The sequence below is a fragment of the Gymnogyps californianus genome, chromosome 2, assembly GCF_018139145.2.
Source record: "Gymnogyps californianus isolate 813 chromosome 2, ASM1813914v2, whole genome shotgun sequence".
NCBI classification, from domain to species: Eukaryota; Metazoa; Chordata; class Aves; order Accipitriformes; family Cathartidae; genus Gymnogyps; species Gymnogyps californianus.
In genome coordinates this window covers 167659050-167671990 of record NC_059472.1, presented here as the reverse complement: position 1 = coordinate 167671990, position 12941 = coordinate 167659050, and the positions used below count along the sequence as shown (strand labels likewise).

Genomic DNA, 12941 nt, shown 5'->3' with positions numbered 1-12941 from the left:
AGATTTCAGGGGGATTGTGGCTGAGGAAGAAGTGCAGGGTTTGGCTAACGGGTGCTGGGATTGGAAGAGAAACAACCAGCAGTGCCTCATAGAAAAACGCTCTGGGAATTTCCGCGTGGGCTTTGCTGGATGCCGGCAGACCTGCTGACCCTGGGCTGTGCTGATGCTCAGGCCTCGTGAGATGGGGAGCAGCCATACGTAAGCTGAAGGCTGTATCTGCCACGCTCCCCGTCTTCATCGCTGGCTATCTGCCAAGCTGCTGTGCAAGCTCAAAGCCTCCATGCTGTGCCTGGGATCCTGGCTGGATGCTCAGGTCTGCCCTTTGTTTGCTCTATCCAGCCCGTGTGAGGGAGAGGGTGGGCTGCACGGAGCCCCCGGGTGTACGCAGACCCTCACCCTGCAGAGTGCTCCAGCGCTCAGGCTGAGATGGGCTGAGACCACACACCGGCTCCTGAGCAGCTCCGGCACCACATGCCTGGGGTATCACCGTACAGCAGTCTGGGAGCACCATGGTGCTTAGGTGAGTCATCGAGCCTCAGGGTCTTATTCACCTTCTCATCTGTGTTTCATTCACCTCACACACACATGTCGTTGCTTCTGCCTGACAGAGCAGCTTTCCATGAGCCCTGCCTCTGCTCCGGTGGGCTGGTGCAGCAGAGCTGAGCGGAGCAGCACAGACCCCGAGCTGCGCTGAGCATGGCTGAATACAGCAGGGAATTTGCAGCAACATGGACATTTCATATCCATGAAGCAGGAGCTGGACTTGGAGCCAGCTGCTCTTGTGCTGCCTCTTTTCTTCCTCAGATGGATGCACAAGTCCTTTTTGTCAGAAGCATGTTTGTGCAGAGTCAAGAGCAGCGAGTCTGGATTTGAGCCTGGGCTCTGACCCAGGGCTGCTCGGCTGCAGAGGGAACATTCACAGACACAGGCAGCTGGCGGGTGGCAGGAAACGCTGGCTGCTACACGCATTCACACCCTCCTGCATGTTAGTGGGGCTGCAGTAAGAAAGCCTGAGAAAAACAAAAAGCATTAGGTTAACAGGCCTTAAAGTAGCTTCCTCTCCCATTTCTGCAGCTAAGCATTCACACTCTGCTTTTGGCTAAAACTGAGTAGGAGCTCAACGAGCTTCCGTACCTTGCTGAATACTTTGATGGCAAAATTGGGGTTCAGATGCTTCTTCTTCCTCCTGGAAGTGATGAGTAGATCCCTGCACAGTAAGCTAGGCTCTCTCTCCTCCCTCGCCACAGGACAGCTAGAATAGACTTTTCTTTCTCTAGAATGATGTTGCTATTGACAAAAGTATGTAGACACCCACCCACTCATAAATAACTCAGTTATTTCCAAACAGAGCTGGTCTTTGCCATAATTTCCTGCAGTCCCCTGTGCAATCAGGCTGCCTCTCTGCTGCGGCGAGCATTGTTCCGCTCTCCAGCAGACCAGGCCTATCAAGAACTGCCTCTGCAGCAGATCTCCGGGCAGCCAGCTCATCCAGGGCTGGATTTCAGTTGAGTCACGGTATCAGGTTGCTCGAAGCATCCATTACAAGACATTTTAATCAGCCTAGGAGGAGAAGCTGTTCCAGTTGAAAAGAACAAAATACTTCAGCTCTTCACGGCTCAGCTGCGTACACAGGGACTTTCAGTACGTAGCACTTGAAGGAGTCCAAGAGACACAGAGATTTACCATCTTCTCTCCCCACCATAACCAATGCCCTGGGGCACCTTCCCGTTTCACCAAACTTCCACTGAGAAGAATTTCAATATTCAAATAACAGCAGCCAAGATTGGTACAAATAGTACTACTGCAACATTTGTACAAATGGTAGTACTCATGATCCTTAATGTTTTTTATATGCCTGGCTGGACAAACTGGGCAAAAGGTACTTTTCGGCAAACCCTGAGCCTCGCTTCCACAGATGTGGGATGTTCAAGGTGGGCACAACAGATGCAGGCATGAAAGCCCCGGCCTTTTTAGAAATGTGGGGTTTGGCAGCATCCTGAATCCCTTCCCCCTTGTTGTTCCTTTAGCTACCCGCCTCCCCATCGCACACAGAGCCGTGCCGGCGGTGAGCAGCGACCTGCCGCAGGCACCCGCAGGTCTTTGTTGATGACAGAGAGCAACGTCATCTACTCATTTTCAAGAACGCCTTATGAGGAAACAATAGTAGCAATCCTGTACTGCACATCATTATACATATGTATATGCATAGAATAGCTATTTTATGCTGTCTCTTTGTTTAGCAACTTTAAATGCTTTAAAATTAATGGCCTGTAAATATTAGAACCAGACTTAATCACTGCAAGACTCAGCTGAAAGAGCTCTATTCTGCAGGCTGCGGAGCTAGCCTCTGCACAACATCAGGATGTCATTTCTGATATTTTATTAAGCTCCCCTCAGCTGTCCTGGCAGGAAAGAAGATATTTTTTTAACAAACATTAGTGTTTAAAAATATGCTAATTGTTTTCAGCTATGTCTATTTTCAGTAATAAATAAATGGCAACAAAACAGCTAAGCACCTCATTTGTGCACTTTTTGGTTTTGTGCAGTAGGTCGCTGATACGCCAGCCTTCCCTTAACAATAGACTTCCTTTTTTTGAACTGTTCTTTCAGTTTTGGCCTGATTTTCCTCTCTGAACAAGAGGCTGTCTGTCGTCAACTGCTAGAAGAGAGATTATCTCTCCATTCTTCGTGCCTGAGCATTCTGGCTGGAAAGCCCCAAGGGATTACCACAGGATCATTTGGTAATAAATAGCCATATTTGTAATATTTGGTTACAAATCGCATCCTAATACTCTTTAATAACTGGGCATGTTTACCATACAAACACAAAATTTCTCTTTCATCACCATCCCTTCAAGATTTCTTCTGACCTATCTTTTAATCTAACCCTATGAGGAACCTTAGAAACAATACTTACATCGATGTTCTTTCATCATGCTGCCAAATGAAGTCGTCGGTTCTCTTCTCCCAGACTAAAGCCTGACTCTGCGGCAGTGCACGGGGAGTTTGGTACACAACCTTGTCAGCAAAGGAAAAAATTATATATTTTGCTTGCAAGTCTCCTCAGTGGGCAGGCACCGTCACTGCAATGAAATGACAGGATTTTGAAGCTGCGAGGACTCAGGTGGTCCCGATTCCTCTGATCTCCCTAGCTCCAGCCCTTCCTCTCGGCTCCGGTGGCCCACAGCCAACCGGTAACATACAGCACGGGGATCGGGGTGGTGTTTGCTGCCCGAGTATGGCCCTACAGGCTTAACCAGAAGACTAGCAGAGTTTGTTTTAGTTTCTAAATAAGTCAGGGAAGTTTCTTTAGTGACCAGCTGGCCAACTTCAAGTATTTCTTTGCTTTCCCAGTGCTTAAATCTCCTATTTCACGATTAAGGGTTAAAACTGCTGAGAAAGAGCAATGCCTGTCTGCTTCTGTCCCAGTGTCCTGGTTTTGGCTGGGATAGAGTTAATTTTCTTCCTAATAGAAGTACCAAAAAAAAAAAAAAAAAGAGTAACCTCTGCTAAAATATATGAATGCATTTTCGGAGGCAGTGATTCTTTTCTTTCATTAACACAGGGCAGTGCAGCAATAATTACACTCACGGCTTTTTGCCCGATAAAGAAGGGAAATCAGGTGCGCTACAGGCCCTCTGGCCACTTTCCCTTTGAGACTATGGCCTTGGTCCCATCCCACAGTACCCGGGAGAGCCTGTCTAGCAGCTCTCCAAACAGGCCCTTTTCTGCTCTTCGGCCATGCTGAATCCCACCCCACTTTGCTACCACGCATGCATTTTTATTTCCTCTCCTGTCTCTGTGCTCTGTGATCTGGAGGAGTCAGAGCTGTCCCTAAGGGTTTCCACTCCACTGTGCCTGTTGTAGCTCGTGACTCTGCTGGAGGCAGTGGCACAAGTCCAGGATCACCGCAGGGATCAGCCCACTGGGTGGGAGCCCCGGAGATCCCCACATGCAAACAGGGACACACGGATGTATGCCAGACGGAGCAGACCTCACACTTGTGGAAAGCGGACGCAGCTCTCCTCTGAGGGCCGCAGGACACACGGAGCGGCACGGAGGAGCATCCTGGTGCTGCCGTGTGCTCGGTGGGCGCATCAGGAGGACGAGAGGTTGAAAGCGGCAGCGGTGTGAGGCTGCAGGGCTCTGCTTTTCGAGCTCTAGTGGGGACCCACTGAGCGCAGGCTCAGCATACAGTCTGCTTTCCCCATTCCCGCTTTTGCAAGAGACACGACTCCATTTTAAAACCTTTGAGCTAGTTCCCCCAATTTAACAAGCCTCTGTTACAAACCTACATTCATTCATTAATGCTCAGGCTGTTCTTATTCTGTCCCCTTTCTAATAACATTGCATTCTCACCAATGCTTATTTGGGATGACTGTGGGAAGATTTTGAAACCAGATATAGGCTTGGCAAAACATTCATTATGGCTGTGGCTCATCTTCTCAACCCAGAAATTGCATATTCCCCCAGCGCTCCAAATCTGCTTCCATTTGCTGAAGCAGCAATTTGACATTTAAGTCGTTTGGCTCTTCTCAGTGGTTTCACATTTTACTTCTCAGGTTTCCTGAGGAGTATGTTGCAGACTAATATTTAATCATGCCCTGGTAGGGTGACAGCTCAAGTTTAGCAAAAATATTGCTAATATTCAGATCTGGAATAATTTAATTCAAAAGCAGATGCTTTCCCAAAGCAATGGATTTATTTAGATAGATACTAATCTTAGGGAAATGTTTGGGCTGGTTACAACCAGCACTGCTCCATCAGCATGTAAAGCTCGGTGCAGTGCGTTCCTGACAGTTCTGACAAACTGATTATCCCTTATTCTCTCTTCCAAAGACTCCATGGCCAAGCAGAGGAGACAATAGGCATTGGAGCCTGTTCTCAGACAGAGGAGAATTAATTCATTGACTTTTAAAACTGCTTTGGGGCTGACACTGACAGAAGTTGTCCATTAACAAAATATGGGAGGGATGTCCACATGGGACACAACTTCAATCAGAGAGCTCCCTTTCCAAAACTCTACAATGAGAGATTCATACAGCTAAAATTAAAAGGTTCTCTGCTGGCTAAAAGCAAGCACTATGAAAGTTTCCAAGTGCTCTGTTAGCAGGATCTGAACATTGTCCTTGCTTCATCCAGTTTCATTTGGGGTTTGTATAAACCACAAGCACAGTCTGCAGTTCACTAGCTAGTATTTTTGCTAAAACCTTTAAACAGCGATTTAGTAATGATATGGGCCTCTAAGAACTGCACACAGGAAAGGCTCCTCTCACCAGGTGAACAACTACAGTAGTTTCTTTCATGGACTGTGGACGTTCCTCTTGAAAGGAATGGCCTGAAGGTCACCCCTCAGGGATGTGCTAACAATGCCTTAAATACCTTGTGACATTTGCCTTAAATACCTTGTGACATTTGTCTGGATACTATCGGTCCCCACAGCTTTTCAAACTCCCTGTTGCCTCTACAGTTTCTCCTGTTACCTAAAATTTCAGGTTTAATCAACCCCATGTATCTTCAGCTAGTCTGCTGCTTGCAGATCTACTTGAGCAACTCCAGAACTTGGGCTATTTGAGGACTAGAGGATTTTATATTAAGCGGCAACAGTAGCATGTATTTCATTATGATGTGTAATGACCTTTGGGGATTGTTTTTAATTTAGGAAAGAATTCTTGCGTAATTTCAGGCTTTCAAGCCAATATCTTCTTCACTTTCATATGGCATCTTTATGTTCCTAAAGGTTTGCTTGCCGGCGTCTGTCGCCAACATATTCAACCATACTCTTTTAAATGAGTTAATTGCGACATAGCTTTCTGATCTTCTGTCTTCATGACTCTCTTGTAATCTTTTTCACTCCTTCTCTAGGATTCATTTTTCCCACGCTCGCTCTATCTGTACGATTCTCTGTTTATTGACTGATGCTGGCACTGAAGACTTCTATTTATAGAGGTCTTTATCACTTATTTTGTGGCATTTCATGCCCATAATTTTCCCAGCTGCCACAAACCTTCTTCAAATCAAATAATTTGGGAGTAGTTTAGATGAAGGGCGCTTTGATTCCTTCAGAGTTTGTTTTCTTCTCCTTAAAAGGCAGTCTTTAATACAGATACCACTTCACAGTTAAGTGCTGCTAATAGTGATTCATTCAGCTTATCAAAAACTTGAAAATAGTTGAGTTGGGCTATTTGGTTGGCTGGATCCTTGTCTGGTGAATGCTTCCAATTACGTTCGATTCACAGAGGTGTGCCTAAATTTTCCTTAATTTCTGCCTGTCTGCTGCCATGCTATTTTCTGTGATAATTCCTCTTGACTGCAAAAATTAAACGCCAAAATAATACTTAAAATCAGTCCCCAATAGCCCTCCTTTGTTGGGCCCTAAGTACCTGCTTGCTCTCCCCAAAGCATGTTTTACCCAATGACGCTCATGAAACGCCGCTGGGGGGGCTGTCTCAGCCTTCTTGCTGAGTTTAACTTCTGCAACTGCTCAGACTTTCTACAGTCTTCTGCATTTTCTCTCCCCTCCTTCCTTTTCTGAATTTCATAGGCTGCCAAGATTTTTTTCATCAGATTATCATTATTTTCCATGCTTTGTATGAGCGAGTTGTATTTCTATTCCAAGCAACCGGAGTGCATTCCCTCCCCTCTCCACCCCCTTCCTTAAAGTCTCTCATTTTTGGAAGATGAATAAGAATTTAAATGGGAATTCTCACCCATAGTAATGAGAGCTGCTGTCATTTCCCCCAGCTCTCATTTCTTTTTAAAGCGAGAGCAGAAAGATATGCAGAAAAAATATTGCAGTTTGTGGCCTTTGAGCATAAGCTTTGGATGTTGTCTGCGTATTTTTTTTTTTCTACTGGCAATGATGTAATTTCGCAATCAGGTCTCCCGGTCTGTTATGGAGTCCCAAGGGAAGAAACAGTCTTCTAGAAACTGTGTTTACTTTGTCTCTTCCAGAAAGCTTGGGTTTAACAACATGGTAATTAAATTTTTATATGACAGATTGAGTTTCATCCTTCAGCATTTTCAGGCAACTTTTAATTCTAATGTCATCCACCCTCTTTTATATATAATTCAAGTAGCTATATCTGCTGCAGCCATGTCATACAGCACAGTGATGCACTGTCACTTTTCTCCTTTGGGCCAGTTTCTAGCAGTTACGCCCTCATCCCAGCCAGTACCTTCCTTTTTTTCCTACTACAGTTTTGGATGTGAGATGATTCCTTGGAGATCACCTCTCTAACCCCAGCCTGAAGGGTTAGCTGATTTAGCTCTGGTTCGTATACTCCACTCTGTTTTGGCAGCCAGGGTTTGGGAGCAGATTCAGAAAACCTCTCCAATTGCACGCCTGAAAAACTCGTCTCAGTGAGGTAACACATTAGAATGTTTTGGAAGGTCCATCTGCCACAGCCCGGTGCTCCACGTCTGCTAAGCTGGGTGGGCTCCGTTAGCTGGTAAAGGCAAATGACTGTACTGCCCGCTCAGGTGCTGGGCAGTCAGTTCAGCCCAGCACAACTGGTTGGTGCTGAGGGGCTTGCAGGGACAGTGGACCATCTCTGGCTTGTCAAAACACTTCTCATGAGGCTCCCAGGTGACGCTGCAGTGAGCTGGGTGTTACGCATACGAAGATCTCTGCCTTCTGCTGTACTGTATGTGAGTAATTTGTGTTTGGCATAGGGACTATACTGCTGCCTCCATCGGCTCAAGCTGCAGGGGAAAGAAGCTTTTGATCAAGAAGGGCTGAGCTCTGTCCTTGCTGCTAATGTGACACTGCCTTTAATCCACACAGAGGGCTTGCTTCTAGCCTGAAAAGATGTTTTTCATGCAATTTTCATGTGCGGCTCATATTTAAAGCTAAAGCATATAAATGAAGGCTACACACCCTTTATTTGCATGTCTGAACTGATGAGTGAGCAAAATGGGACCAGCAGTGGCTGCACAGCTGTGGATGAGCATCACGCATACGGTCTTTCCATCCCACAAGTCCTTCATAGGGTTCATGCAAATGGACTAGCTGCCCAAACTGAAAATAAACAACAGAGAATGCCCCGGGAATTCTTCAGACAGCCAAAGTGCTCTCAGCCATTTTGACGAACCAAGGGGAATTTCATGGGTGTCAGGTTTCTAAAGCGACTGCGTCATTTCAGAAAGTGAACTTGGGCATTACTGTACATAGCACTGTCCTGACTTCTGCCTAGTCTAAGAGCAAAAGGAACAACAAGATGTTAGAGATTTAAGAGAAATAAGATGAAGTATAATGAAAGTATTGGAACACAGATGAGTGATGTAGGAAATGTATGTAAACGCTATAGTCTCTCCAAAGACAATACCCATAGCGTCTCATCCCGCCACAGCAGGGAAGTTGGAGAATTCAAGAGAGTTCACCAAAGGCAGGGAGGGCAGCCATGGAAGAGAGAAGAGCACATGATGAGACACTGAGAGATTGGCCACCTGAGAAAAAAAGGAAAGTCAGAAATTACGTGATGGAACCAGAGAAAATACTGAATGGCCAAGAGAAAGTAAAGCAGGAAGCTTCCATTTCTTTTTTGATGTAACACAAAACCAAAGGAATTAGAAAGCAGCACATTTCAAACCATTAATTTGCACATGTACCATTACTCTGTGTAACTTGTTGCCACAAGAAAGCGTTGCCACTGGCTTATTAGGACTCAGAAAGGGAGTGGACCGTTGGGTCCCAGGAATGCCTACAATAGTCATAACAAGTGGTATGGAAAGGGTATTAAACCTCCTGTCCCAGAGCTTCAACCAGTCGAGCAATCAGAGTGCAGGATGAGATCCAACGTGAGGAGATCACCCCCATTTTGGCCTGGCAAATTGACTGCGCCTGTTACAGCGCGCCTGGCACCAGCTACCATCAGAGTCAAGGTACTACACTAAAAAGACGTGAGGTTTGGTTGCCTTTCAGAATTCCCTCATTCTGTCCAAGCAATGACAGCACGTCTCATAACAGAGGCACGGCAATCCTCCAGATACCAGTGTCCTTCATCTCATCACCCTCAGATCTGCTCCTTCCAGTGTCTAGATGAGTGATCCAAACTTTCCCCTCTGCTGCTTTCTGCGCCTTATCTTGTACCTGATCATCTGAGGAAGGAAGAGAACAGTAAAATTAAAACAAACTAGGCCCTGACCCCTGAGACACTCTCCTTGTTGGTGAGGGATCTGACTTGCATGAAACTTCTTGCAGACCTGCAGGGCCTAATGGAGCCGGACTCTTTGCAGATTGCTTTTCCCCAGAACAGTCACTTCTGTCTCATCCCACAGCTTTTGTCAGTCCTGGTTACATGCTCCGTCTAGTTCGGGCTGGAAGCTCCTTAGGGCCCAAAGACCTCTCACCCGCTCTTGTCCCCCGAGTGTCCTGTGCACCAGAAGCAGGACAGAAATAGCAAATCACCATCAAAGTGATCAGGAGTAATTTGTGAGCTGCATGTTTCGCACAGCAAGGGAGAAAATGTCTGTGGCTTCACCAGGGATGGCTGCACAGAGTGGAGAACGTGATCAAAATCCCCCCTCTCCCCCACTTGGTAGTTTGAGGAGAATAATTTGATTGAAAGGCAAATCCTTTAATCTCCAGATATAAATCAACGGAATGGCAGAATTGCTTAGGACAAAGCATATCATATAGGGCATGTACTGTGTATCTTTTCCCTTTAAACAAACATGGACCCTCCAGCTGTTAACCTATTTCTAAAAGGTAACTCAAGGCTACATGCAAACTCCTGAGGACATTTCCTTCTGTCATTACAGCGCAGACTCAATTTTTCTGCCTCAGAATAATTGGGCTTGGTTTATGAAGGCCCAGGCTAGAGTAGAGATCAGCTCTGCCAACCTGATGCTAAAAGCCCTCTCCAGTGCAGAGGAGCAGGATTAAGCCCTCTAGAAGGCCAAGCTGCCCTGCGCTTCCCAGGACAAGGCTCCGCTTAGATAAAGAACGATGCAAATATCAGCTGCTACATCACGACAAGCCTCTGCAGGTTCTCCTCTTCCCGTGTGGGAAAGCCCATGGTCTGGGTCACGTGCTGTGTGTGGGAAGTGTCCCACGCCCTGGGTCACTCGAAGTAGGATCTACGATGCAGATAGCAGCTAGAGCCGTGCTTTCTGCTGGCACTCCCAGGACTGCAAAGCTCTCAGCAGTGGTACTTACTCCCCCAGCCTCAGTGCAGCACCGCAGCCACCCTCCTCCTCCTCTGTGGCCCCACACACCAGGTTACAGCTGACGGACAGATCCCAGATCAGGAGATCACGGGGTGTGCCAGCTGCAAGGCAAATCCCATGACCGGTCAGAGAGACTTGACAGGTCTCTGGGATGGCAGGGATCCCTGGCCAAAATTCCATGCCTTCCATTGTGCTGGAGTCAGCTTTGATGAGCATAACAGCCCTGTCTGGCTGGTGAATATCTGCCAGTGACCCACAATGCTTTTGTTGTCGCCGGAGCAGCGTCCTGCCTCGCTCTGACTAGTTAGCTTCTACTTGCATGCCTGATTCATGATAGGGAAGGGGACATGAAGTGAAGACTGCGGCATGGGAGTGAAAGCTGCAGGCTAGTTTTGTCAGAGTATTCAAATTCTCCAAGATGCTTACAGGCATTCACTTTCAAAAGCATACAGAAACCTAAATTTCCTGAAAATGAGAGTCTGTTGGGTGCTGCTACAAGCGTTGAGGCAATTCTCTGCTCTACTCAAACACTTTATAGATCCGGTTCTTTTTTTTTTTTTTTTTCTTTCTAGAGAGTTCAGGTTCACTACTTACTAACTGCCACTGACGAGCACTCATTTTTGGAAATGACCCCTCCACTGGCTCTGCTGCCTGTCTGAAATGAGTGACAAATCAGAGGAATGACAGCGAACCCCTCAGCAACAAGCAGCTCTTAAAGCAGCATCCCTGCGGAGCCAGGACAAACCCCAGCAGCCCTGCCTCCCGAGCACTTCTCATGTTGAGGATTCACCTTTGGCTATCACATCATGTGCTTTGAGGAGAGAATGACAAACTCTTGATAAATGGGCAAGAAAGCTGCACAGTTCATTACTGTTTCTCTCCAAGACTTTTGCTGCCAATGCCCTGGAATCAGCAGAGCCAAACCCTGCCACGTTACAGAGCGTCCTTAATTTGCGCTGGCTCCCATCAAAGTGGCAATGAACGAGCACTCGCCAGAAGTGAGCTCTCCCTTTCCAGCTCCCTCAGTGCTCACAAGTGACTCACATGGTATGAGTCAGGCCTACACTTAGAGCAGCCTAACTGCTGGCCTACTTTACCTGCCCTGCTGGGCTAATGGGCCTGGCGAGGAGGGACTCGTTAGGGAGGTGAGCTGGTCCCCTTCCCTTTCCCCCATCCACTTGCACTGTCTGGCTTGATGAAAGGGCAGAGCCCTTGCCTACACACCTTCTCTCCCTCCACCTGCCCCCCCCCAAAAAGAATAATCCCCCCTTGCTATTACAAGGACAGACACACCCATAGCGTCTCATAGGTTTTGTCTACCATATGACCGAGTGGTTCATGCTGCCCTCTCTTTCAGGCCAAATATAGCTGAGAGAGGACTCAGGGAGTCTGGAAAGGCAGGTGGAAAAGCAAGTGGAGAAGTAGGTTATGTTCTTTTGAGGGATAAACAAAGACAAATGAGATACTCTGAAGTTTTGCATAGAGGAAGTATGTGGGGAGGCAACAAATGGAGTCTGTCCTAAAGTTGCTCCCATAAAGCAAAGAGCAGACTTCAGATTTTAAACTAAACCAAGGAATTTTCATATTAAACAGTGCCCCACAAAAGCCAGGCTAAGCTCGGGTAGAATAATAAAGTAGCCATCATTTTTTCTGGGCAAGCTAGGCTTGTAAGCACAGTAACAGCTAAGAGAACACATCAGTCAGTTGTTCACCTAGGAACAAGTCCAGTTGGGATTTCATCCTGTCTTTACATTGATGATTTCTGAAGAGTTACAGGAATTCACCTGTGTGGAGGATAGAGGTGCAGCTCGTATTGTGTATTGCCTTTCCTTCCTTCCTTCTAGTCAGGAACAAGTTATTCTGTTCTTTAGATGTAAGCCGAGCTATGAAACACTCTCTTCCATCCTGCTCCTTCCAATGCCAATGATAAAAATTCAACTGGCTTCAGCTGAAGCAAGACAGGATCTAAGAAAATCAGGAAGCCCAGTCCTCAGTGTACTGCGAAGCTATGCATAATAGGGTAAAAAACCATAACAGCTTAAGATGTGCAAGGAGCATGCCACATATTACAAAGAAGAAGCTGTAGATGGGGATGAGACAAGCAGAAGAATCTGTTCTCAGCTAGCAACGTGTATGGAAGAACAGTGATGGGAGACAGCTGCCTGGACTGTGATGCTACATGCTGTAGAAACAGATTTACTTCGTTTCAGTGGAAGGAAAAAACACAGCTTTTGGGCTGACGGTAGCCCACCTCCCAGGGTTTACAAATTCAGGTTTTGTAAAGTAGGAATCCCCTTGTGCAATGAAATACGGATGTTTGGATTACGGTGGACAGTTGCCTGCTGCAGCATGTAGTTTATAATGGACACACCTATCGCATTAAAGGACTGCTACCCGCTCTGATTTATGATAGGTGTGCCTGGCAGGGACCAGGGCGAGTTATCAAAGCTGTTGCTTGACAGAGTGAAGTCTGGACACTTCTGTCTCCTTAAAACACCAATAGTTTGCTCCTGCGTGGACACTGTGCATTCAAGGGTAGGCTTTGGACTCTTAAGTTTTTCTTTTGGGGAATAAATTCAAGGCTTGGTGAACAACCAGAAGTTCTTTTTGAAGCCAAAAGCGGGTCAGCCCAGTGGTCAGACATACTCCCTAACATGGCGCCGATGTAACCCCCTACTTTTTGTTGTATTACAATGTCTGCTCCACAGACACAGGAATTACTGTCCTGCACTAGAACCAGGGTCTACCCTGTCTTGGAGAGCAGCTAGCAG

The 12941-nt window shown here is 46.6% G+C and overlaps 1 protein-coding gene across 1 annotated transcript; it reads right to left on the bottom strand.

Annotated features, from left to right (window-relative positions):
- Nucleotides 1-570: 570 nt before the first annotated feature.
- On the bottom strand, nucleotides 571-747 carry LOC127012725 (40S ribosomal protein S27-like). The gene has a single exon (XM_050890959.1). The coding sequence runs from the start codon at nucleotides 745-747 to the stop codon at nucleotides 571-573; it is 177 nt and encodes a 58-aa protein (XP_050746916.1).
- Between the last annotated feature and the right edge of the window lie 12194 nt (nucleotides 748-12941).

Excerpts from the sequence above, each read along its gene's own strand:
- LOC127012725 (XM_050890959.1), bottom strand. The coding sequence starts at position 747 with ATGGATATGAAATGTCCATGTTGCTGCAAATTCCCTGCTGTATTCAGC.